The sequence below is a fragment of the Canis lupus genome, chromosome 28 (assembly GCF_048164855.1).
Source record: "Canis lupus baileyi chromosome 28, mCanLup2.hap1, whole genome shotgun sequence".
Taxonomy (NCBI): Eukaryota; Metazoa; Chordata; class Mammalia; order Carnivora; family Canidae; genus Canis; species Canis lupus.
The window spans coordinates 19,211,264-19,239,100 of record NC_132865.1 but is presented as its reverse complement, the minus strand read 5'-3'; the positions used below and the strand labels follow the sequence as shown (position 1 = coordinate 19,239,100).

The window sequence follows — 27,837 nt, the reverse complement described above, 5'->3', positions numbered from 1 at the left end:
CTCACTATATTTTTTAATGTGTTTGAGGCACTTAGAGAAATTAAGATTGTTTTTCCTAGTTCCTCCAACTGGCAAAAGCTAACGCAACAGAAACTATGAGCCAGGCACTATATGAAGCACCTAACAACGTAAATGAGCTCATGTCACATTTACAACCACGCTGTGAGGTCAGTGCTGTGGTTACACCCATTTTTATAGATGAGGAAACCAGGGCACAGACTAGAGAAAAATCCAGACTCAATCATGACCACAGCTGAGAATTTTATCCATATTCACTGCATTTAGGACTATTTGTTTTATTCTATATATTTTCTCCTACTCCCATAAATGAGACTCAGTAGGAAGAGTACAGAACACTATTTTTCAGTACTTTTGGGGTAAGAAGGAAATGATGGACATAGATAGTCCACAAGCCTGGGATCATCAGACAGCCTGATGAGCCGCTGGTTACGCCGTGCTCGCCGAATATGCCGTGTGCAAGGCCACATAGTAAGTTGGGAAGCCGAGGCTCTACAAGTTTCCAAAGTTTCCATGGGAGGAGAGCTGCAAATTGCAATGAGCGTATTCCTGAGGAGCCTGCTTACCATAGTTCCTGAAATGGTTATTGCATTAAAAGGGTATGTAGAAAAATTTCCAGATTTCCCAACCACGAAGTCTGCACCCCAGCTTTGGCTTTAGCCATTGAAACTTGTGGTTTGGGCATGAAGCTGGAATCAATAACCTAACACCCTGTGCTTTGCCTGCCTGCTCCAGAATAGTCTGTTCTATGTTCCATTCTTTTAGGATTTACTAGGGGATTAATCACTTAAGTTGAAAAATCTTTTACTACTTAGAGGTGATAACTTGATTATTTGTACAGGGGTCTCCATACCTTAGCCTCCAACAGGAGTGACTCATTTGGGAACGTAAAAGCCCCATGGCAGTTCCCTGGGCAGCTGTTTGGAGGTGGTCCTTTTATTATATACCTCATAGCTTGCTACGTGTCAAGGCAGCCTTGGCCAGTCCTGGATGGCTGCAAAGGGAGCCCAGTGGCTGGAAATTCTGGTGGCGGCAAGTTTATTCAACTGCACAGTGTCTCTAGCCTTCCAGAAATGTGTCTAAACAGGGGCCATAGCAACGTATTAGCTTATTTGGGGCACAATGATCCAAAAACTTTAATTAACTGAAAAGGACTCATGCAGGAGGGGGATTTACTCCAACTCTGAGATTTCCCTAAAAACAGGAGCAGACTTAAAATCCCTGGCTAAGGAGCTAATCCAATTAATGAAGGCAGTGAGCAGAAAAATGAAACATATTTTACAAAATTATTTGAAAAGCTCAGGATGAAAGAAACGTAGAAGAGAACAATGGTACAGTGTAACTACCTTTTCCCATGTGGCTTCATTGAGCATCTTGCACCCCGTTTCTATTGTCAAGTTTTCAGCAGATCTTTCAATACAACCACCAACCCAAAAATTCCACATAACTCAAGACAGTAATTTACTCACAAAGGAAACACACCTGCAACTTTATTAATAACCAACTTTTTTTTTATTAGAGCGGATACAGTTGTGAAAACTGTACATTATACATTTTGGTTTCAAGGATTATAAATAAAGGAACTCACAGGTAGGGAGTTCTTTTTCACAGCAAGAAACTTTAAATAAACAAGGTCATGTTTTATTAAGTACATTGGCAGACTTCATGTGCTGTCCAAAATGTAGAGTACAGTATAACAACCCATTAGAAAGAGCCTTTCATGTAAAATACAGCTGTGCACATTTTAGAAAAATACCAACAATTTGAGCTTTGTTTTTTAAAAAAGCTTATAAATCATACATATATTTATAAATGGAACCAACATGCTCACTTTATAAACATATCCTTTAGTTATCTGTTACCCATTATTTCCAAAGCATTACACGTTTTAAATAAACACTTAATAAGATTAAATATTTTATTTTTTTTAAAAAAATCTGCTTTCCCAGCATCAAGAGCTACAGGGTTAGGAAGGCGCAGTGAGAGTACTGAGACTGACACAGGAGCTTAAATGTTTCTTGGCTAAAAACGTACTTCCTAAATTTAAAAGTCAAAGCAAAATGTAAAAAATAAATAAATATACAAGTTGTAATTTTCATTTGCTCTCTTTCTGCTTTCTTCTTTATTCCATATTGGTCACACCCAGGATTCTCAACATATTGCACTTCTGCAAAAAACATCACTGGGTTACTACCCTGCAGATGACAAAGCATTCAAGTCCACACCTGTGCTAACATCTGAATTGTCTCTTCTGCATTAAAAAGGTAGCAAATAAGGTAAAAAGAATCTGATTAAACCATGCAGATCGTGAAAATATTTAGGAATAGCTAGCTCCTTCTCCACAATGTAATGTCTTCGAGAAATTTAAGATACCTTTCCTCCCCTGATTTCTTTTTAAATAATTATTTTTATAAAGACCACGTAGTGTCTCTAAATAAGCATGCTTCTGAGTAATAAAGATGAATTATAAAACAGCAAAAAAATCAGATTATGTCAGAATAACAAAGGACTGCAAAAGACAAATATTTAAATAAAAATGTCTAAGCCTTTAAAATGTGAAATAAAATTACGAAAGGACTTTGAAAAACACGAAAGGCGTAAAATCGAGAAGCAGAGGTTTAACAAAGCTTTACGCTCTACCTGAATGTATTCAACAAAAATTTAAGTTGGAGAAAAAAAAGAAAAGAGCAGTTATTAATAGCATCTTGCTTAACTTTCATGGGAATTAACATAGTCACTGACAAGATTTTATTTGGTTGTAAAGTACGTCAGCAATGAAACTGAATCCTTTAAACACCGATTACTGCAATCCATGCAACATTTTGACTACACTTCTTAGAATTCTGTTGTCCTTCAGCTTTTAAAATTTAGCACCTCTTAAGTGCATAAATAATTCATCTCAGTAATGTTAAAAATATTTAAAATTATTTCTTAGGAAGGTACGATGCCTTCACATTGCTAAATTTTAAACAGCTTGTTACAGGTTTAGGAAGACTAAACGGCATGAAAAAAAAAAAAAAAAAGATGTATTGCTATCGAAATGAACACATCTTCTCTAGAGTGTTGTTGTTTCTTTTCCTTGAGATGCAACAAGTGTGTCTCATCCAGCCAGGACCACACGTTGTAGAGGACTCTACATCCTATTTCAATAAACAGCAAAAATGAACATAGTCGTGCACAAGCAAACGAAACGTTCTCTCCTGGAACATTCCAGGAGATGTTTAGAGCAGCAGGTCATGGCATAAGACTGGTGAGTGATGCTGCTACCTATTTCTTCTAATGAGATAGGAGTGAATGCTGGAACCATGGCCACAGCAACACAGTCCTCCGACCGCATTCCTCGGGCAGTCGTTTGTTTCCCCAGCTCCCTACTAAAAACGTCAGATGGTAAAATAGTAAGGCAGCTGTTGACTTCCATCAAAAAAAAAAAAAAAAAAAATGCAGCTCCATACATTTCCAGTTTAGTCACTCTCTGCTAGGACAGATGGAGTAGCCAATGCCAAGAACTTCGCCGGATGGGGCTGCTTCAGCAGATTTTAAAAAAGAATGATTATTAAGTTTTGCTCTCCGACACGGCTGCTTGCTTCAGCTCCCAGAGGACCCCAAAGCCACAAAGCATTCCCAGGGGAACTGAACAGGTCCTCTGGCTGAATTTTCCAAGTGTCATCTCTTTCGCGATCCCATCCTAATTCCAAGCCTCCTTCCCTGAGTCTGAGTCTGACTGGGGTGTGCCATTTAAAGGGCTGATGATGCCACGGCAGAGAACTGTGCGCTAACACCGCTAGTTGTCATGACTTCACTGAAGGGTCAAAACAGTTACATCATTAAGTAACTATGTTGAATCACATTCAGGCACAGCCAAAATTTAAAGTGAAGGACAATATGCAGTTGTTAAAAAAATATATATAAATTCGAATACGGGAAAAGAATGTTATATGCGGTGATTTTATGTAGAAATTAAGGCTATTCTTACCTTTCCTAATTCCAATCAAGTTAGAAAGTGAACAAAAAGAATGGCCAACCCGATATTCAACAGCATGACGAGGACAATCATGACTGAATTGGGGCCCTGGAAATGAAACAGAACAAAAGGGCCATAATGTTTCCATGTTAATATCAACACGCAAACTAGCTCATAAAATCAATTACCAAAAATATAAAAAAACTCAACCCCGCTGCAGTAAATAAAGCAGGAACAAATGACAGCAGCTCCAAAAGGTATAAACTAAAAATAGCAATGCCATATTTAGATGGAGCCGTCTCCGCACTTTCACTACGAAATGAATCCAGTCTTGATTAAGTCTAAAAGAAAAAAAAAAAAAAAGACTTACAAATAATCTAGTTCATTCATCTCAAAACCTCTGACAACAGTCCAGGTGAGGGTTTGCCACAATGGGGTTCGGGACTAGTGGAAGGTGGACAGGCACTGTTTGTGAAGATGTAATTTAGGTGAGAAAGAGTGATCTCCTCAGGAAGGCAGTTAGAATAAGAGTAAGAATAAAGTCTTTAGGGTATGAGGCCTCTCAGGAAAAATGTAGGACTCCTGCTTTTCCTGGTCATAGTTTTGGACACCACCCCATCCTTAAAAATTGCCAGCGGGGAGTTGAACACTTGCAGAAATTATTTTATAGGCCTAATTCTTTGCTTTTTTGCTCACAGCTACAACATGCCAGAAATCAAGTTCTTTTTAAAGATTTTATTTATTTATTAGAGAAAGAGAGAGACAGCAGCAGCACGAGAGAGCATGAGGAGGGGAGGCGGAGGGAGAGGGAGAAGCAGGCTCCCCGCTGAGCAGGGAGCCCATTGTGGGGCTCGATCCCAGCACCCCGGGATCATGACCTGAGCTGAAGGCAGGTGCTTTACCGATTGAGCCACACAGGTGCCCCAGTCAAGGTCTATTTAATAAACTACAGAATCCTATTTTGATAAATGCGGCTGTGATAAATACCAGCAACCCAAGGTACCCAAACTTTGTTTAAACAAAAACCCACCTTATGACCTGTCTTTTCAGAGCTGCTCATGCTTGGCCGTCTTTATTCGAGACATGATCTTGGTATTTACCATTAAAATAGTGTATTAAGTAGTATTAAATGTGTTTTAAATTGGCCCTATGAGGTGGGTGGGGTAGTATTTTAACTGTTATTTTACAGATGAGGAAACAGTTTTACTATATTTGAGTATCTAATGAGGCTACATTGAAACAGGGTAACCAAGTCCTTGAATGTTGTATTGGTGTGATTTTTGTTGTGGGGGAGGTAAGGAGGACTGGAATTGTAATTGGTCTAGTGCTCACGTTGCAAGGTATAGAGCCTGGGTCATATCCTTATAGAGATTTCCTCCCCAGATGAGGTCACAACTTCCCTGGCAGAGGTCAGGACACCCCAGCCATTGTCTATCCTAACACTTCACACTTTGTGACTTCTTGTTAGTTTCCATCTTTGCCTTAGACTAAGTTCCGTAGTGGCAGGAGCTGTGCTTTGCTCACCACCGTGCACCTGCACACACGGGTTGCCCAGTCCATCCAGGTTTTCATTATGAACACCTACTATCTCATCTGGTACTTTTCCAGGTGCTGTGGATGTGGTTGTTGACCTTATTAATTCACCGCCTTAAATGAAGAACACAGTGATTAGTAAAAATCAGAGTGGGGAAGAAAAAGAAGTAAAAATGGGTATCCTTGAGATAGGGACTACGAGGAAGAAGTAAAGCCCTAGTCCCTAAACCCCAAGTAAATGAGGGGAAAAAGCACAATTAGAGGGTAGGTGTCTTGCCCAAGGTTACTCATCCAATTTAAACAAATTACAGAACTAAAATTAAACTTTGTCTACTTCAGAGCTGCTGTTTTTTCCCCTACATCCTTGTTACAGCCACAGGACTTAGTTTAAATATGATAATTTCTAATCAAGTTCTTGAAAATGGCATTTTCATCTCTATCCCTCTGATTTCATTGTAGCAGAAAACCATCAAATCTTGATATGACCAATTGTTCTTTTATAATAGTTGCATTCTAAGTTATTAGGAGGGTCCTAATCTATGTAACTCTTCAATAATAATTAACTTAAAATGTATGGTATAGGAAATTCTTATAACTCAGAAAATAATTGAAATAATCTTTCAACGTCATAACTCAGCATAGAGATTAAAGAAATGCTCTTACTACCATAAATTTTGATTAGATTTTTCTCATGAATATGATCAGAAGTTTGGATTCACTTGACTCTTTTGGGTCAGTGGATTTAATTCATAATTCCTTTCACATATGAAAGATGAGGAAAAGTATATGGGGTCAGAACACCACAATGTAGAGTTTTAGTGTCTTGGTCCTTTGGACCAAGGAAAAGTAGAACAACAAAGAAAGTGCATTCAGTGAATCTAACTTCTAAAGTCTAAGGTATGTCTGGACCTTAAACTCTTATTTCATAAATCCTTATAAGGTTCCATGAATTTATCTAACTTTTTGAATTAGTTAGCATTTTTGGATGAATGACATATTTATATACGTAAATATATGTAAATAAGTATACATATATAACACAGACACATATATATTTATCCAACTAGTACAACTCCATTTATAAAGCTATTTTTAAAGATGACTCAGTGAAGATGAGGGTAAGGCAGCAAAAGAAAGTTCAAACAGCAACCAGGTGAAAAATAAATTCTGGGATGCTATGTTTAATAGGCAGATATGAAGACGTGACCTCTGTGTTCTTCAGATACCTAGGCTGGGCACAGGGTGGGGAAAGCTTTAAGGTGAAGTCTCATAAACATGACTGTGGTAGCCAGTTGTGGCTTAAAATAGCAAAATGAAAAAAAAATCAGTCTTGCTTTTCAAGACTGACTGAGACAGGTGTAATAAAAGAGGCTGCAGCAGGGCAAAGTGCAAGTCTTGATTGGAAGAACTTTGAGACAGAAAATAATAAAGTGTGGGAAGTCAAAATATGGAAAGAAGTTCTAACTCAAGAAATTTAGCTTTTTTTTCTTCAAAAGACTATTACTCATTTAAAACAATGAGGAATCTTCTGAAGGGTTACTATAGTTTGTTAAATCTAAAACTTCTCTAAAAACATGAACAAAATTCAGTATTAATAGCCAAATTTATATATATTCACTGTTTGTAGGGTGTTAGTATGTGTACATGGTTCAAAAGGGTGTGACATGGATGCTTGGGTGGCTCAGTCGGTTAAGTGTCTGCCTTTAGCTCAGGTCATGATCTCAGGGTCCTGGGATGGAGCCCTGCTTTGGGGCTCTCTGCTCAGTGGGGAGCCTGTTTCTCTCTCTGCTCCTTCCCCCTGCTCATGCTTTCTCTCAAATAAAATCTTAACACTCTCCCCCCCCCCCCCCCCCCCGCCCCCCACATGACAGGGATGCCTTGTTTTACAATTCAAAAGAAAGGTAAGTTTCAAAATAGACTTGGAAGAGAGTAATGGCTAAGAAAAAGTGCAGGCAGTTCTCAGAAGAAGTCAAGATTCCTAATGAGAAGACCCCTTGCTAGTCTGCTTGATAAGGCTGTAATGTCTCTTCTGGCTCCTACCCAAGTTGCCATGTTGCAAAAAATGTTGGTACCACATGGAATGTGTTTCCACGAAACATCAGTCTGTGTGCAACCATGGCTCATACGAGTCACATTCCTTGAGAAGCGTTGTAGAGTAATCTGTGGCATAGCCTCCTGTCTCTTACCACTCACACTTGAGTGTTAGCTTATGTCTCAGAAGATTTTCTGTATTTCTAGGAGATCAATACCCAGGGTGATCCTGAGGATGGGTCAAATCTATTGGAATATTTATGAACTAGTTTATGCTTCAACTACTACAGTACAATAGCCATTGCCTTTTGAGCACTTACTATGTGCCATGCACTGTGCTAAGAATTGGGTAAGTAGTAACTCATTTAATTTTCCGAACAACCCTACGATATAGGCAGAGATGAGGAAAACTACTCACGGAGCAGTTAGGAAACTTGCCTGAGGTCACATGACTGAGAAGCAACACAACTGGGATTTGAACCTAGGAAGTCTGGGACCAGAGTCCACACCCTTAGCCTCCAGCCTATCCTGTCTCAGTCAATAAGCTGGTGACTAAAATTCCAGGTCCCAGGGTACTCAACCACCCAAGAAATGACGAATCTGACTCATACTAGATCTCTTGCTCACAAGGAACACCGCTTCACTGTGGTTTTCCCTCAAGGGTGTGCTTTCCTGTGACTACTCCTACAAATTTTCAAGTTATTTATAAACTTCTAACTTATACAGTGTCTATCTTAAAACTGTATGCAGTACTCTTTCGTTTTAAGGGTGGTTCATTAACTACCTTTATGATGATTTTATCACTTCTAAACTGTCAAGTAAACAGTCATCAGGAGTGCGAAAGGCAGCTTTCTGTTATTATCAGGAAAAAAAGGTTAATTGTTAAAATCTTCACATGAAGGTGCCAAGCCAATCTTGACTTATGGTTCCTGGCATGCAGAGTGCTAGGCTTTCTTTCTTTTGGGGTATAGAAGGATCCCTAGAGATCAACCTACCAGGCTGGAGGATGCTTGGCTACCTCCAAGAATCAGACGGTTCTGCACATAAATAAGACACTTCTTCTAAACAAGGAGGCTATGAATTTATCAAACATTAGTAATATTTCATATAAAGGGTCATTCACCACCTCTTATGGAGTTCTAGAAGTCAACTGAACCCCACTACTGGGTATGCCCAGGATAGAAACTATATGGCCTTGCATTGTTTGAATTTCACCCTTGTAAATCAGGCAAGCTAATAATAATCGACTTAGTCTGTCTTAAAAACCATTTATCCCCATGCAGGATGATTCTCAAGAAGTTAATCTGATTAATCGAATTCTATTTAGATGATAAACCTAAGAAACACCAAATGTAAGTTAATAAAAAAGATGAACTTCAATTATTTAACATTGTTACTATTTAATTGTGAACAGTGTAACTCTTAAAATGGACAAAAGAAAAAAAACCTAGTATTATATTCTTGTTGTTCATCAGTTTATAATCCACACCTTTATGCAAATGACTCAGAAATTACTAGTAAATATTGGGTCATCTGTGGCTTTTCCTAAGCTACATTTAACATGCAACACCACTGTTGCAAGTGACTAGGTCAACAGATCAGTTGATCAATTTATTATTAATTACTTAGCTTCAAGAGTTTATAAATTCTATAGAATTTGATAAAGTATGAATTCCATATATCATTCAACAAATTTCTACATGCTCATCAAATGACACAATAACATACAGATTTCTGGTTGAATACTTAAAAATGTTAGATTCTCAAGACTAATTGATAATAAAACTAGCTTTTACCAGAAAACTAAAATTTTAGAAGCATTTATACTCTGAGAAGTTAGAAGACCAAAGTGATTTTAAATAGTTGGAAAGAAAGAAAATGTTCTAGTGGCAAAGCCTGACTAATTAAGTAAAATCCAAACTAAATATTTAGGGGAATAATTCACAACAACAGCTAGAAAAGATACTCTTTTGTCTAAAGATGCTGACTGGAGTATTTTTCCTTCTCCTTCACTTTTAGTCTATTTCTTTAGGTCTGAAGGGAGCCTCTTACAGGCACACAGACATAGATAGGTCTTTTTTTCCTATCTACTCCTTTATTCTATGTCTGTTGTGAGGATCAAAAGCAGGACTAAGAACCTAGCAAATGGTGATGGAATCCTCTTCCCAGCTAGGGCTCTGAGAGGAGGTGTCCATTCTCAGGGCCCATGATTCCTTTCTAGCCAATCGGAGGATTGAGCTGTAGTTACGGACTATGTGTTCATGTTCCTCCAAGATTCGTATGTTGAAACCCTAATCCTCAATGTCATGGTATTTGGAAGGGGGCCTTTTGGGAGGTGGGCCCTGGGTCATGAAGGGTAGAGCCCTCATGATGGGATTAGTGCCCTTATAAGAGACCTGAGAGAGCTTGCTCTTCCTCTCTGCTATGTGAGGGAACAGCAAGAAGGTCTATGAGCCAGGAATCGGGTTCTTACCAAACATCAAGTCTGTGGTGCCTTGATCTTGGGACTCCCCAGCCTCCAGAATTTTAAGAAATAAATAAGAAATTTTGTTGTTTAAGCCACCCAGTTTATGGCATCTTTGTTATAGCAGTCTGAACTAAGCTACCACAAAACTTACCAAGAAGTGTGAGTCAAGGCTTGCTAACATATGATGCGAACAAGCTGGCTACCTGAATGATGTCTAAGGTGGGTGGCTGAGCGAACAGGGAGGAATTTCTGCCTGGGGAGCTCTTTGCTGTCCCAGGATACAAATGTGCTAACCTCTGGACTTCAGCTAGAGAAGCTGTCATCAAGATGTAAGTCACCCTGTGCTGCTACCTCAAAGAATCAAAAGGAAGAAAAAACACATCTTGCACAACTTACTGAATTGGCTTCTTTTTCCAAAGAAGGGCATGAATCGTTGCTTGCTGGATTCTTTGGTATAGCAAGTTCAGACTTCTTAGCTTTTGGCTCAGCTTTGCTTTCTTTGGCAACTGGTTTTGTCACAGATTTAGGGGGACTCCACTTGTTGGGTGATGGCTTGTGCACCAGCGCTGAGGAAGACTGGCTTGATCCTTCGTCTTCCTCCATGTCTTCTGGAGGGTGCTGGGGGGCGTTCAGTTTCACATAGTAGCCGTGGTACTGAGAATGCAGTTCCCCGTTACTGGGGTTGGGGATGTGGTGGCGGCCAGAGTACTTGGACGTGGGCACCATGGCTCCCACCTCCTTCGTGGGAGCCTTTGACATCAAAGGCTTATTGATGATGGCTGTCACGTGCTCATCAGCCACACTCCGTTTGTCTTGGTTGAGTCTTGCCCCTGAGCTGGGGTTCTGCTTCTTCGTGGGTTTTGGGGAGGAGGGCTGGGGAGAGTGGCTTTGTTTGGGACTTGCTTCAGGAGACCTGGGGGGTGTCGTGCCTTTGCGATAAAAATGAGGAGATTCCTTTGGTGTAGGTGGCTTTTCTGGTACTTTTTCTTCTGGATTTTCTTTAGCATCTACACCTTCCTGAAATCTCTGTTTGATATAATCTGGGCCTGGGGAAAAATTGACAACAGAAGAGAAGCTAATAAAAATAAGGCATAAAGGCTATTCCTTCTGGCTATCTATATGCATTTTTGCTACGTCAGATTAGCCATTCCTCTTTTTTTTTCTTTAAAAATATTGACAAGGCTTGGATTAAACATGAGCACACTTCATTTCCCAGGGAAAAGATTATTTGTTGCAGAAAAACTTAATATTTACCAGTATTCCTACTATTTTGATAGCCATAAAGGTCAAACAGTTCTGACTTCCTAATAATTGCAACATTCCTACCTGCTTGCAGAACACTGAGGTGAAATTCACGTTGATGAAGCACTGGATAACACCATATTTAATCTGCATATTTAAATTATCCAGCATAACTAAAACACAAAGTACATACTCAAGCTGACTCTTATATGTTTAGTATACTGAAATATTTAAATTAATAAATTAACATTTAACAGAACATCTGTGTAAGAACAGAATCTGCAGATGACATTTGTAATGCTATTTCATCAGAGGATCATTTACTTTTTATTTCTTTTAAATATTTCATTTATTTATTTGAGAGCCAGAGCATGAGGGGGGAGGGGCAGAGGGCAAGCAGACTTCCTACTGAGCAAGGAGCCTGACATGGGGCTCAATCCCAGGACCTCAGGATCATGATTGAAGCTCAAGACAGTTGCTTATTAATCCACTGAGCTAGCCAGGCACCCCATCAAAGGATCCTTTAAATTTCCTGGAGTCCTTTCACAGCATGGATCCATTTCACTATTTTCTGTAAGCAAAGACATGACAAGGCAGTTGTCCTAGACACTCTAGTCTTAGGACTTTTTTCTGAATATTTTAGGATTGTTTATAACAATCATGTTATTCTTTTAAATGGAAAAATTTGTACTTAAAGAAATGGACCCTGGGTGCCTGAGTGGTTCAGTCATTGAGTATCTGCCTTCAGCTCAGGCCATGATCCCAGGGTCCTGGGATTGAGCCCCACAATGAGGTCCCTGCTTTCTCTCTCTTCCTATGTCTGCTGCTACCCCTGCTTGTGCTCTCTGTCAAATAAATAAATAAAATCTTTAAAAAAAAATAAAGGACCTTGGTATAAGTGTTGCTATCAAGCGTTTTTTTTTTTTTTTGTTGTTGTTGTTTTTTCATTAGCAGGGAGTATCTTTTCCTACCTCTTCATTTTCAGGCTATCTCTTTAGTTCTTAAGTGAGTCTCTTATAGGCATATAGATACAGGTAGGTCTTGTTTTCTATCCATCCTTTCACTCTATGTCTTTTGAATGGAGCGTTTAGGCCATTTACATTTAAAGTAATTATTGACAGATATGTATTGTTACCCCAGTTTTTTTTATAAATACATTAGTTCAGACAAAATAGATGTTAAGACAAAGACTGTAACAAGACACGAGGGAGGGCAATACATAATGATAAGAGGATATAACAATTGTAAAGATCTATGCATCCAACACTGGAATATGTGAATACATAAAGCAAATATTAACAGATATTTGCCTTCTGCCTGGCTGATCTATCCATTGATGTAAGTGGATGTTAAAGTCTCCTATTACATTATTGTTATTTTCTCCCTTTAAAAGGGAGCAGTGTCTTTGAATGATACATTAGACTAGATGGACTTAACAGATGACATACAGAACATCCTATCCAAAACCAGAAGAATATACATCCTTTTCAAGTGCCCATGGTAGATTCTCTAGGCTAGATCACATGTTAGGCCACCAAACAAGTTTCAATAAATTTAAGAAGCCTGAGATCCTATTTTGCATCATTTCCGACCGCAATAGTGTAAAATGAGAAATCAATTATAAGAAAAAAACTCGAAAAAAACCATGAATGCAGAGACTAAACAATATGCTACTCAACAACCAAAAGTCAAAGAGGAAATAAATAAATACATGGAGACAATAAAAATAAACTCAAAATGATTCAAATCTTTGGGATGGAGCAGAAGCACTTCTAAGAGGGAAATTTACAGTAATAAATCTCAAACAATCCAACTTTATACGTAAAGGAACTACAAAAAAAGGAATAAAGCCCAATGTTTGACATTTAGCCAGACTCATTAAGAAAAACGACAAAATAAAATCAGAAATAAAATAGCCAGCACCACAGAAATATGAGAGACTACTGCAAAACTTATCTGCCAAAAAATTGGATAACCTAGAAGAAATGGATAAATTCCTAAAAACATACAGTCTTCTAAAACTCAATCAGGAAGAAACAGGAAATCTGAACATATCAATTACTAATAATAAAATTGAATCGGCAATCAAAAAACTCCCAAAAGTCTAGGACCAGATGGATTCACAGGTGAATTTTACTAAACATTTAAAGAAGATTTAAAACCTAGCCTCCTCAAATTATTCCAAAAAATAGAAGAGGAGGTAAAAGTTCCACAGTTATTCTATAAGGCCAGCATTACCCTCATATCACAACCAGACAGACATTACAAAAAAATAACAGGCCAATAGCTCTGATGCACATAGATGCAAATTCCCAACAAAATATCAGCAAATCTCATTTAACAATACATGAAATGAATCATTAACCATGATCAACTGGGATTTATTCTGGGGATGCAAAGGATGGTTCAATGTTTGCAAATCAATCCATGTGATACACCACATTAACAAAATGAAGGATAAAAATCATATGATTATCTCAATAGATGCAAAAAAAAGCATTTAATAAAATCCATCATTTACTCATGATAAAAATTCTCAACAAAGTGAGTTTAGAGGGAACATACCTCAACATAAGAAAGGCCACATATGACAAGTGCATAGCTAATATCATATTCAGTGGTGGAAAACTAAGAGCTTTTCCTCTAACATCAGAAATAAGAGTGTCCACTCTTGCTACTTGTATTTAACATTGTTCTGGAAGTTCTAGCTGCAGCAATCAGACAAGAGAAAGAAATAAAGGCATACAAATTGGTAAGAAAAAGAAAAAAAAAAGGCATATAAATACCTACCATTTGCAACAAGATACTAATATAGAAAACCCTAGGGGCACCTGGGTGGCTTAGTCAGTTAAGCGCCTGGCTCTTGGTTTTGGCTCAGGTTATGATCTCATGGGCTTTGCACTCACCAGGGAGTCTGCTTGTAGGGTCCCTCCCTCTGCCCCTCTCCTCACTCTCATGTGCTCTCTATAATTAATAAATTTTTTTTAAAAAGAGGAAAACCCTAAATACTCCACCAAAAAACTATTAGAACTAATAAATGAATTTGGAAGTTGCAGGATATAAAATTAACATATCGAAATCTGTTGTGTTTCTATACACTAATAATAAAGTGGCAGAAAGAAATTAAGAAAACAATCCCATTTATAACTGCACCAAAAACACTGATGAAAGAAACTGAAGATGACACAAATGGAAAGATATTCCATGCTCATGGATTGGAAGAATATTGTTAAAATGCCTATTCCATCCAAAGCAATCTACAGGGTCAATGCAATCCCTATTAAAATACCAAGAGCCTTTTTCACAGACCTAGAACAAATAATCCTAAAATTGGTATGGAACTACAAAAGACCCTGAGCAGCCTTAAGAAAAACAAAGTTGGAGGTACCACAATCCCCGATTTCAAGATATACTATAAAGCTATAGTAACCAAAATAGTATCATATTGGCACAAAAATAGATCAATGGAACAGAATAGAGAGCCCAGAAATAAATCTATGCTTATATGGTCAATAACTCTATGACAAAGGAGGCAAGAATATACAATAAGGAAAAGACAGTCCCTTGAGAAAACTAGACATCTACATGCAAAAGAATGAAAGTAGACCATTTTCTTAAACCATACACAAAAATAAAAATGGATTAAAGACCTAAATGTGAGACCTGAAACCATAAAGCTCCTAGAAGGAAACATGGGCAATAATCTGTTTGACACCAGCCGTGGCACCATCCTAGGGGATGAAAGTTATAAATTTTCTAGCTATGTCTTCTCAGACAAGGGAAACAAAAGCAAAAATAAACCATTGGGACCACATCAAAATAAAAAGCTTTTGCAAAGAGAAAATCAACAAATCAAAAAGGCAACCTACTAAATGGGAGAAGATATGTCCAATAAGGGGTTAATGACCAAAACCTTATGCAAGAACTAATGCAACTTAACACCAAAACCCCCACAATCTAATTGAAAAATAGGCAGAGGACCTGAAAAGACATTTCCCCAAAGACATACAGATGGCTCAAAGACACATGAAAAAATGCTAAGCATCACTAATCATCAGGGAAATGCAAATCAAATCCACAATGATATCACTTTACATCCTCAAAAAATTAACAACAGAAGTACCATATGATCCAGTATTCCACTATTGGGTATTTACCCAAAGAAAATGACAATACTAATTTGAACAGATCTTTGCAACCCTGTGTTTATTGCAGCATTATTCGCAATAACCAAGATATTAAAGCAACCGAGGTGTCCCTTGATGGATGCAAAATAAACTAAAAGCAGGAACAGATTCATAAATACAGAGAATGGATGGTTGCCAGAGGGGAAGGGAGATGGTGGGATGAGCAAAATGGGTGAAGGTGATTGGAAGATACAAGCTTCCAGTTACAGAATAAGTGATGGGGATGAAAGGTATAACATAGGGAATATAGTCAATGATATTGTAATAGCATAGTATGGTGACAGATGGTCACTGTACTTGTGGTGAGCAAAGCCTAAATGTATAAACTTGTGGAATCACTATGCTATACACCTGAGACTAAAGTAACATCTGGTGGGGCAACTGGGTGGCTCAGCCAGTTAGGTGTCTGGCTCTTGAGTTTGGCTCAGGTCATGACTGATCTCAGGGTTGTGAGACTGAGCCCTGTGCTGGGCTCCATGCTCAAGCAAGGAGTCTGCTTAAGATTCTCTCTCCCTCGGCCCCTCCCGCCCCTGCTCCCACTCTCTTTCTCTTACAAAACAAATAAACAAGTTTAATAAAGTAACATTTGGTGTGTCAACCATATTTTAATTAAAAAATTGTACTGATATGTGGGAATTTTTGAAGGAGTGAAGAAAGAGTAAAGACCCAGACTATGCTGCACAAGATGGTACTGCCTTGAGAGTTTATGAAGGTCAGTGGTCCAGGCAGTGGAAACCCTGGGGCTGTCCAAGACAGCACTCCAAGGCAGCACCTTCCCTGTAGGCACTTCACCTCTCAGCAACTCCCCTATGAGCAGATCACATACTTCTTATGGCCACTGCTCAACCTATCAGCCACTTTCATCTCACGAGGTGAAGTCAAGGTCATACAGTACAGGTGGCCCTATTCTCTGCAAATGGGCAGGAGCCAACAATATCATCCTTAAGTATACAAGGAGAAACCACCCCACCAATTTGTTTACAGAAACTGGCATCTGTTCACTTTCCTCCCTGCCCCCTACTCCTACTCTTCAACCCAAACTCAGAAGATTTACAGAGAAGCTGAAGAACGATCATCCTTAATCGTTAAAATACACATGGCCTACTTATACTTTCGATTGCTCTTCTCTGGTGTTCTGAGTAGTTTTTATTGTTCTGAGACTGCTATTTAGATAAGGTATTTTCCAATTTAAAGCTTCACCAAAATCTTAGGAAGCAGGCATCATGTCAATTGACCAATGTGAAAACAGCTATAGTAGCTGAAAACCAAAAAGTCACACAGCTCCTGCGCATCCTTAAAATAAAATATGATGCAATGTATAATGTAATACTTTAAACAGAAAAATGAGAATTCCCAAAGACCCACAATTATACGTTATATTCAGGGCCCCAAACATAACAAACAGTATTATCCCATTTTTCATCCAAATAGGATAAGATCATGTGTCAACAATTGTGATTTCCTTTCTAAACTTGGTAAGCTCCCCCAAATTTGGCAATTTTCTTTGAAAGTATAAATTCTTGGCCTAGAGAAAGGTATCTCAGTGCACTGAAGAAAAAGGGGCATCTGAGAATCCTTCAAAAGGTGACTATTTTCCTGTTTCTAAATTCTCTCTTGATGCTGGGACCTGCACATACCACCAAGAGAAAGAAGTAGCAGCAGCACCAGAAAGTGGTGTTCTTTCATCAACAGATGTGCCCCTCCTTTAAAAAGCCCATTAAGGGGATCCCTGGGTGGCGCAGCGGTTTAGCGCCTGCCTTTGGCCCAGGGTGCGATCCTGGAGACCCGGGATCGAATCCCATGTCGGGCTTCCGGTGCATGGAGCCTGCTTCTGCCTCTGCCTATGTCTCTGCCCACCCCCCTCTCTGTGTGACTATCATAAATAATAAAAAAAAATTAAAAAGCCCATTAAGGTCATTTATACGGGTCTTTCATGGAAAAGAACCTCATGATTCCATGGCACATTTATTTATTTATTTATTTATTTATTTATTTATTTATTTATTTAAATTTTTTTTTTTTATTTATTTATGATAGGCACACAGTGAGAGAGAGAGAGGCAGAGACACAGGCAGAGGGAGAAGCAGGCTCCATGCACCGGGAGCCCGATGTGGGATTCGATCCCGGGTCTCCAGGATCGCGCCCTGGGCCAAAGGCAGGCGCCAAACCGCTGTGCCACCCAGGGATCCCCCTATTTATTTATTTATTACAAAATCTCTCCACCTCTCCTGTGATAAGGGCTAATACCTGATAGAGTCTGATGCAGTGTGTTCTTTATGTATTTCTTCTTTTAACCCTTCTAGCCAAAATTTCACCAGAGTTGGTTGATTTTATTTGTACTTCACTGCTATTCAATTTTACAGCATTATTGGAATACAGAAATTACAACATACTTTTAATGCCTTCAATCTAAGGGGTAGGAACAAAAGTTATTTTTGCTAATCTAAAGATAAAGGCACATTAAAAGCTAATATTTAACTTAATTACCAGGACAGAAAAGAGCAGGGGAAAATGGACTCTGACAAACATGATTGGTTATACATTCTTAAAGTTGTGAGGAAAAGACAGTCACTGAACCATGAGAAATAAAGCTGTCATAAAGCCCACGTGCTTCATTTTGAAAATGTGAGACCATAACGGTGCAGCTTACAAATTTAGGATTTATCCAAATTTGTAAAGAAGTAGTAAACTGTCAATATTTGCAGATAACACGATACTATACCATATACACAGAAAACCCTAAATACTCCACCAAAAAACTATCAGAATGAGTAAATGAATTCAGTAAAGTTGCAGAATACAAAATTAATATACAGAAATCTGTTGTTTTTCTAAACACTAATAATGAGGTAGCAGAAAGAGAACTTAAGAAAACAACTGCACCAAATATAAAATACCCAGGAATTAACCAAGGAGATGACTTGTATTCTGAAGACTGTAAGACTGTAAGAAAGACACTGATGAAAGACACAAAGATGACACAAATGTAAAGATGTTCCATGCTCATGGATTGGAAGAATTAGTATCATTAAAGTGTCCCTACTACTCAAAGCAATCTATGGATCCCTATCAAAACACCAATAGTATTTTTCACAGAATCAGAATAGTCTTAAAATTTGTTGGAATTGCAAAAGCTTCAAATGGCTAATGCAATCTTGAAAAAGAACAAAAAAACTGGAGGTATCACAATCTAGATTTCAAGCCATACTACAAAGCTATAGTAAGCAAAATCAGTATGGTACTGGCACAAAAACAGACACATAGATCAGTGGGACAGAACAGAGAGCCCAGAATTAAACTCATGCTTATATGGTCAATCTATGGCAAAGGAGGCAAGAATATATAATAAGGAAAAGACAGTCCCTTTTTAATAAATGGCTGGGGAACTGGACCACTATCTTACACCATACATGAAAATAAACTCAAAATGGATCAAAGGCCTAATCATCAGGCCTGAAAACCTAAAACTACTAAAACTGGCAATAATCTCTTGGGCATTGGCCGTAGCAAAATTTTTCTAGATATGTCTCCTCAGGCAAGGAAAACAAAAGCAAAATTAAACAATTGAGACTACATCAAAATAAAAAGCTTTTGCACAGAGAAGGAAATGAAAAGGCAACCTACTAACTGGAAGAAGAGATTTGCAAATGATATGTCTGATGAGGGGTATCAAAAAATATATAAAGAACTTATACAACTCAACACCAAAACCTCAAATAATCTGATTAAAAAAATGTCAGAGGACCTAAACAAACATTTTTCCAAAGAATATATACAGATAGCCAAGAGATACCTGAGAAGATCCTCAGCATCACTCATGACCAAGGAAATACAAATTAAAACCACAATGAGGTATCGCCTTACACCGGTCAGAATAGGTTAGTTATGTTATCAAAAAGATCAGAAATAATAAATGTTGAAGGTGTGACGAAAAGGGAACCCAAGTGCACTATTTTGGTGGAAATGCAAATTGGCTCAGCTACTGTGGAGAACACTACAGAGGTTCCTCAAAAAATTAAAAATGGAAATACCATACATTACAGTAATTCCACTGCCGAGTATTTACCACAAGAAAACAAACACTAATTCAAAGATATGTGCACCCTTATATTTATTGCAGCATTTATAATAGACAAGATGTGGAAGCAACCCAAGTGTCCATTTACATATGAATAAAGAATATGTGGTAAGCACATGCCACACACACACACACACACACACACACACACATATACTGGAGTATTACTCAGCCATAAAAAAATGAGACCTTGCCATTTGTGACAATGGACAGACCTAATGAGTATTATGCCAGGTGAAATAAGTCAGATTTGGAAAGACAAATACTGCATGATTTCACTTACATGTGGAATCTAAACAACAAAACAAACGAACAACTAAAAACCCCCCAGAAACAGATTCATAAATACAGAAAATTGGAGGTTGCCAGAGGGAAAAAGGGGGTTGGCAAAATAGGTGAAGGGGATGGTAACTGCACCTAAGGTGAGCATTGCATAATGCACAGAATTGTCAAATCACAATACTGTATACCGGAGACATTGGACATCAAGTACTCCTCAATAAAAAGAATTTACTAGAATCTTGGACATACATTCTTGGACTTCCTTCCACATTAAATTTCTCAGCTTTACTGTCCATTAATAAATGGCTAGATAAGAAAATAAATGTACTCTGAAGCAGTGGCTCCATTTTTGCTGTCCATCAAAGGCAGCTGGGGTGCAAGTCGCAGAGACCTCGAATAAGTGCCAAGTCTTAATGTCTAACACATGCTCCAGGTGATTCTAATGTACCCAATATAGCCATTTAAAAGCCTGCAAAAAATAAAAAATGTTGTCTAGAGGTGGGCCTAACTCCAGCGGGCAATGGTTCCAACATGGGGCAGTCACGTGGGGACTGGCCAGCTAAGGGAGGATATACAGTTAGATTTTCCAGAGTAAGATGAAATGCTTCTTGAATAAGACATATAATGCAGAGGACAGAAGTTTTTCCTGGACTATCTTCGTGGAAGGCACATGTCGTGTTTGCTCCTTGTTCTGTGTAGTAATGTGTGTCAGCAGTGCCATGCCAGCAGCATGAAACTGATGAGATGCAGCAGTTCATTAAAGAGACCAGTCAGGTGACTGCCAGGGAGCAACATGACCATGTATGTTGAGAGCCGTCACCGTAAGCATTTTTCCTCTATCTTTACAGGCCACATCTGTGAATCTTAAGCGACTTCTTCCCTTGGGGATTCATAGTAGGAAGAAGTCAGATGCAAGTCACCTGCTCACTGACATGCCCCACCACTGAGCACTGAAAGGTTCCTTGCTACAGTTGGCGGGAAGGCTCTGAACGGAGGGTACGGCAGATGGTAACAGCAGGGCATGCAAGTCGTTCCTCAGAGGTGAGCCTCGGTGGGCTGCCTATGGGCAGAAGGAGCACCGTGAAGATTCCCCGGAACAAATGCCTACAAGGGCAGGGCTGATCGCAAATGCTTTGTAGTAACATCAGAATTCATTAAATAGAAATGAGATATTTTCTATGGAGACTGCCAATCAGTACAAGAGGATCACACTGAGAGATTCTGAAAAGGTTGTATGTCCAGTAGCACGATTACTTTCATATTCTATGTGGAAAGAATGCCCCTTTCCTACAGGCCTTGAGGAGTCCCATCTATAAAAATACTGCCACTTCCATGAGCACAGCCACAGCGCTCTTGTCTGCACGCTGTGGGACATCCATTCTTGTGCCTTGCGCCAGGCTGGCACTCGGCACACATTTGTGGAGCTGAATATACAGAAATGAGGTAAGTGGTAGGAATAACCAGCAAGCTCATGAATTATTAATTTCATGTCAACTAGTGGATTATTCCCTTTCCCTTTTTCCATGAAAAAACTGATTCTGAGTTTTGGGTTTTGGAGAGTGGGTTTAGAAGTCATCTGTTCCAGGATACTTCCCTTATTCCAAAATACTACATACTAATGATAAGCACGGACCATTATATAATGAAAATATGCTCTGATCTCTAAAGATTTCTAATTCATACCAGAAATGTGAGCTTAGTTAACACTGGCCCATAATAGCCTAAATATTTCACTTTAAGTAATGTACAGAGAATTATGTGTGTGCACGTACACGCTATTATGGACTAAATGTGTCTCCCCCAAATACGTATGCTGAAGCTCTAAACACCTAGAGTGTTCATATTTAGAAGTGGGGGCTTCAGGAGGTAAGTAGGTTTAGATCAGGTTATGAAAGTGAGACCCTCATGACAGCGTTTGTGCCCTTACCTTTAGAAAGAGGAAGAGACACCAGAGTTCTCTCTCTCTCTCTCTCTCTCTCTGTCTCTAACCATACACATACACCCACGGAAGGTACGTGAGGACCCAGGGAGAAGGCCATCACCAAGCTGGGAAGATGGCTCTCTCCCAGAACCCAACAATACTGGCACTCTAATCTCCAGATTTTCAGCCTCCAGAACTCTGAGAAATAACTTTCGATTGCTTACGCCACCCTGTCTGTAGTACTTTCTTTCGTTATAGCAGCTGAGTTAACTAATACACACATTTAAACATAGGAAGAGAAGAGTGCTCACTTGCTGAGGATGTTGCCTCAGGAAGTGGGCTAGTTGTCTCCTAAGAGGGCCAAGGTAAATATGCTTATACCACATCCTGGGACAGTACTTTTCAGTCTTTTCTCACCCAGTCTCTCCCATAGCTGATAAATAGAAAAGTTTTGCACCCGTTTAATACCCCTTGAAATTAAAAACAAAGTCAGTCCCTTGATGGGAAGGAGACTGGAAGAGCACGACAAAGAGCCATACAGTTTCCCAATCAGCCTCTCCTCTGCTTCCTCAGTGATGGGCCAAAATCTCATCTCAGCTTTCCTGGCTTAGAAACCTGATTTCATCAGCACTTTGAAGCAGAGCCATCCCTTGGGGGCAGACTCACATCAGCAGAGCTCACAAGACTGATGTAAAACACCAGAAGGTCAATTTGTTAGTTGACAATGAGCTCTGTAAACATCGCCTAGGCCAGGGGACTCGCGCCAAAAGCACCAGTGCATGCTGTTCCTGTTGGTAGACCTCCGTGAGCAGCTCAATCCCACATCAGAAGGTTACGGTGAGCATGGAATCAGGACAAGAAGCATGAGATGAATCAAATATCGACAGGCATGAGGCTGAGCTAGCCTGATGCATCCATTTCCTCAGTTGGATGATCTTGCCAATAAAGCCATCCACGGTTGGCTGCAGTTCCCTGCATCCTTCCCCATAACACCAACGTCCTTGCCAATTCAAATGCAATACTCTGAGATTTTGGCCTCGGCTTCTCTCTCCTCTGGACGGTGTCTGGATGGGTGCTGCCAACTTTTGCCTCTGTGGCTTTTTTTTTTTTTCCTATACTACTTTGGGTGACCAATTGTTTAGATGTTTTAATACACTCAATCAGGTTACAAGGAAATCTTGCTGTAATATACCTGTGCTATTTCTTATGATCACTATATATCTTTGTGCAGGATCCCGGGTCATTTGAAAATTTAACTCTCAAAGGGAAAGGTCAAATCTAAGTTCTTGGGGGATGACTTACTGTGCCACTTGTACACATGACGAGTAAGGTTTCTTTGTGTGTATATGTGTAATTATCTACATATACACTCATATACCTCCACTTGTATGCTTTTTATTATTTGTTAGAACTTAACCCTTTGGGTGACCATCCCCCATGGGTCTATTTTTTCCTTAGTTTTTAACTGAACTGTAGAATAATGCAGTTTTGAACTAAAAGCAAGATTAGATTTAACTAATGGCAAATATCTGAAAATATTGCCAACGTTGGGAAAAAGCGTTCAAAATGTAAGGTAGAGCAGACCTCCTTTATCCCAGGGCCAACAACTTCTATGCACGACAAATGCATTTCAAACAATGGAAATATTTATATCTAAGATACATAAATTAAATGAGAAGCCTGATTTTAAAAAAGTACTTGAAAGCCCTTTTAGAAATGTCTGATTTGATCACCCTATAAATGCAGAGTGGAAAGCTTGAGTTATGCTCCCTTGAGAAGATCAATAATACTTAGTACAGAAAAGGCTTTCTGTCCAGTTGCTGAGGGAAGAGTTGGCTGTGGGTCAAAGGGGACTGCAGCCTTCCCCTCAGCCCTTGTCTTAAATAGACCCGTTGTCAACTCGCACTACTGTGATGTATTCATTACTGATGGACAACTTGCTTGTATGAAGCTGGTATGTTAGCGAAGAGGGTGGAATTACAGTTTCCCACAATATTTTCTTCCCTCAAATGCTTTTAGGCCATAAAAAGCTTTTAAAACCACTTAGTCTGGGAAACTGAGATGACCTTCGGTATCATTTACCTCTTGGTAACACCTAATAGAAATCTATAGGGACCCTATCCCCCAAGAGAATTAGCAACAGAACCTAGAAATTACCATCCGCAGACAACAATACTAAGTTTGTTTGCTTTCAGAGAGGCTCAAGCCTAGGACTACTTCATGGAGCAGCACCAATCTCCTGAGTACTGAGCTGCTTCCCAGCGGTAGTGCCATTGGGGAGGGAACAGGACAGTACCTCTTGGGTGGCTGCACTCTATCTGCAGCTGTCACACCAACAGGTAGTGACCAATAATATACTTAGGCATCAGAGAAGTGTGAGTTCATGTCACACCAGGAAATAGTTTATTCCTAGCAGAGGTCACTGCAAAGAATGGAGGGTTCCCCTTTCTTAATTATATACATATACATTAAATGATTGAAGTCTCATCCAGAGGCTTAAAAAAGAGGTACGTTAAAGAAAACACCCATTACCATGGTTGTCTCCCTGGAGTTGAACTATTACAGAAGTCCCTCTGACAGCTCTATCACTCAGCAACAAATAGAATGAGTCCTTTTTAGTCTCTCTCATGTAAAAATGGAGTCTTTTCCCCCTAGACTTTTACTGTCTTCACTCTTTGTAGGAGAAAAAAAAATCACCATGTCCTTTACCTTCTCATTCATCCATCCTTTATTACAGCCAAGTTTCTAGCTTTTGTATGGATCTTGTTATACTGTTCACTTTGACCTGCCTAGTTCATTTGGTGGGTTCCAGGATTATATTACGTTTACTGGAACCAAACATGGATTGAACACCTTTGTTGTTGTACAGGGTGCTAATTTTCCAGCTTGAGTTCATAGAAACCAATGTGGAAAAATTCTTTACCAAGAAAATACAAATTTTGGCATGTAGAAACTCATAGAGCATTTATTTTGATCCCTTCATTTAGAAATCTGTTGATCCCTCAATCACTAGGGAGATGTTTCTAAAACAATGAAGAAACATAAATAAAAAAGCGGCTAGAGTATTATAGAGAGGGATGGAAACAATCTACTAAGAAACCACTAGGAAGTGAGTTAAATATTTAAACCTACTGCAAATATTTGTGTATTGTTACTTTATTACATTTGAGAGGTAGATGATCTGGACTGAGACTGATTTTTTTTTTTTGAGGTTGTTATTTTAATTTCTTCTACCATGACTTGGATTTTCCTGTTAATATATGCATATTAGTCTGCCTTTAAGTGTGTATGTCCCTACCTAACCACAGTCCTTTGAAATTCAGTTTAGAAATATTAAAAAAAATAGTCACAATAGTTATTGGTTCATCTCTTACTACCGCTAACGGTATTGTTATACCTGCCTCTGAATTTGGAATGTTTGTGACGACATCCACGACAGTCACTAACACGCTAATGCCATTTCTTAGAATCAGGTACTTCTTTGGGATTCCCATCTCATTTGATGCCATCAGCTCAAAGTTTGTTGCTGGGAGTCAGGAGGCAGGAAGGGAGAGACACTGGGGAATAAACCAAATCTCCAGCACTAACACTCAGACTTCAAATACTTAGCACTTTTTATACCTACTTGTTTTGTAGTATTGCTGGTATTCACAGACCTTTAAGGAAAAGGAAAAAAAAAAGAAAGGAAACCGAAGGTCCAACTCCTAGTTCTCCCATCAGTGGGCAACGGTCTCACCTGGCTGGTAGAAGTCAGGCGACAGCTCCCTGGCCACAGCTCTTGCGATGTCACACTCCTGGCGGGCAGCCTGGGCAGCCTGGTCGGCGGCGTCAGCTTTGGCTCTTGCGTGTGCAGTCCTACACAGGGCAGAAAGGGGAGTCAGCAAGGGGGGTGCCTTGTTCATGACACGTGGACAAGCACACGGTCTGCGGCCTGGGGAAGAGCCACGCTCACTGTGGTCATGGCCCGGCGCCTCCCCTGCAAGTTTTATGGTCACATTGTTGTGAGCCATCGATGAAGACAACATGGGTGGAACCACCTGTATAATGCCTCAGTCCTCCTTTCAAGGGAAACGAAAAGGGTGAGCAAGTTCTGCGCAGCTTGATGCAAAGCCTGGTTTTCAAAACTCATGGGTTGAAGCTCCTGCTGCCTTTGGCTGGCAGCTCCCCCCGCCAACCATGGAGAGTAGAGGTAGAGCTTGGGAATACAGTGTTCACGAATTTATTTCCTGCGGCAGAATCTATATAAGAATTTGATCAAGGGGATCCCTGGGTGGCTCGTGGTTTAGCGCCGCCTTCAGCCCAGGGTGTGATCCTGGAGATCTGGGATCGAGTCCCAGGTCAGGCTCCCTGCAAGGAGCCTGCTTCTCCCTCTGCCTGTGTCTCTGCCTCTCTCTCCCTCTCTGTCTCTCATGAATAAATACATAAAATCTTAAAAAAAAAAAAATTTGACCAAGAGGGTCTGCCCCATAGAATGCTGGAAAAAAGTAACTCTGGAAAAGAAAGTAGCATTGATTTCCATGGTTAAATACTCCCTCTATGACCAATTCAAGTGACCAGTGTGATGTCACTGGACGTGCAGTTGGGAAGAGACACACACAACAGGCTCTCGCCAGCCTGTAGAAGCAGAGCACCAGGTCTGCACTTAAGAATATGCTCAGGAGGTTCTAAGAAGCCCATTTAATTGATCAATTAATTCTTGTGAAACAAGGAGGCCGAGGTTGGAAAGAGGAAACAGAAGTCTCTCAATCTTCCACCTGCCCTCTGGCCCATCCTCAGTCATGAAACCTCCTGTCTTTCCAGAGGACTAGGGTGAGGGAGAAGGCAGTAGGTTTAGAGAAGGGGGCTGTTTATGGCAACACAGGAGAACTGATGTCCACGTGCCCAAGAAGAGAGGATTCAGTGGGTAAGACAGAGAACTCTAGGTCATCCACTTCCAAAGAACACCTTGTCCGGTCAGTATTTAGATGATAATCATGGGCATCTATTTCTTCTAGTTTTGCTAACTTTCTATTCTAATTTTATTAGCACCAGGCAGGGCTTTAAGTAACTATAATAAAAGCTTAATGAAAGTCTGAAAGGTGCCTGCACTTATTTTGGAAACAGCAGGAGATGGGGGCACCTGGGTGGCTCAGTCAGTTAAGTGTCTGCATTTGGCTCAGGTCATGAGCCCAGGGTCCTGGGATTCAGCCCTGCACTGGGTTCCATGCTTAGCAGAGAGCCTGCTTGTGCACACTCTGTGTGTCAAATAAATAAATAAATAAATAAATAAATAAATAAATAAATAAATAAATAAATAAAAAATCTTAAAGAAGAAAAAGGAAAGAGAGAAACAACAGGAGAGAAAAAGTTGAGAAGCAACATTGTGCCCCAGCAGTTCTTAGGAGAGAAAAGGCAGGTGGCAGGTGGAAGAGGTCAGCAGATGGAATTCCTGGGACTAGCTGCAGGAAGGAAGCAGGGAAGTTGGGGTCTGCCCTGAGACTGAGGTGGGGGCTAATGGGCAGGAGGTCCTGTTCCCAAATTCTCCAACTACCTCCTCTCATTCTGTGTCTTCATGGGATCCTTCACTCCCCCTTAGGACCTAGCCAAGATGGAAGGCTGGAAGTACTAAAATGTAAGCTTTATGAAGACTGGGATTTTGCATTGCTGGTCCTCTGCTATATTCCCAATGTGTATGACACAACCTGGCACATGGTATCGACTGAGGGTTCATTTTATGAATAAAGGAGTCAATGATGTGTCCTCAGGAACATCTGGGTAGTTACTTAAAAATGAATGGATTGACAGGGGTACCCGTGTGGCTGAGCAGTTGAGCATCCACCTTTGGCTCAGCGCGTGATCCTGGGGTCCTGGGATCAAGTCCTGCATTGGGCTGCCTGTGAGGAGTCTACTTCTCCCTTTGCCTATGTCTCTGCCTCTGTGTTTCTCATGAATAAATAAATAAAATCTTTAAAAAAATGAGTGGATTGACAAAACTATTGAGCCAGTAAAAAGATTGGTGGTTGCTAACGGTTCAGAGTAAAAGTAGGGGAGGGATGAACAGGTGGAGTGCAGGAGAAAGAGCAACACTACTCTTTTTGATACTGTACTGGGGGCTCCACAACACTATGCACGTGTCAA

The 27,837-nt window shown here is 39.8% G+C and overlaps 1 protein-coding gene across 5 annotated transcripts in view; it reads right to left on the bottom strand.

The window, feature by feature from the left end:
- Nucleotides 1–1,507: 1,507 nt before the first annotated feature.
- The window catches only part of JPH1 (junctophilin 1), an 83,963-nt gene continuing 57,633 nt past the window's right edge, over nucleotides 1,508–27,837 (bottom strand). Inside the window, exons 3-6 of one of the 5 annotated variants that reach the window (XM_072804182.1) lie at nucleotides 25,457–25,575; nucleotides 10,407–11,056; nucleotides 3,992–4,087; nucleotides 1,508–3,817 (exon numbers count right to left, since the gene is read on the bottom strand). In XM_072804182.1, coding sequence (XP_072660283.1) covers nucleotides 4,007–4,087; nucleotides 10,407–11,056; nucleotides 25,457–25,575 — 850 coding nt within the window. In that variant the 3' untranslated portion in view covers nucleotides 1,508–3,817; nucleotides 3,992–4,006. The remainder of the gene's footprint in view (nucleotides 3,818–3,991; nucleotides 4,088–10,406; nucleotides 11,057–25,456; nucleotides 25,576–27,837) is intronic. The other 4 variants (XM_072804184.1, XM_072804186.1, XM_072804183.1 and 1 more) reach the window with 4 other exon arrangements.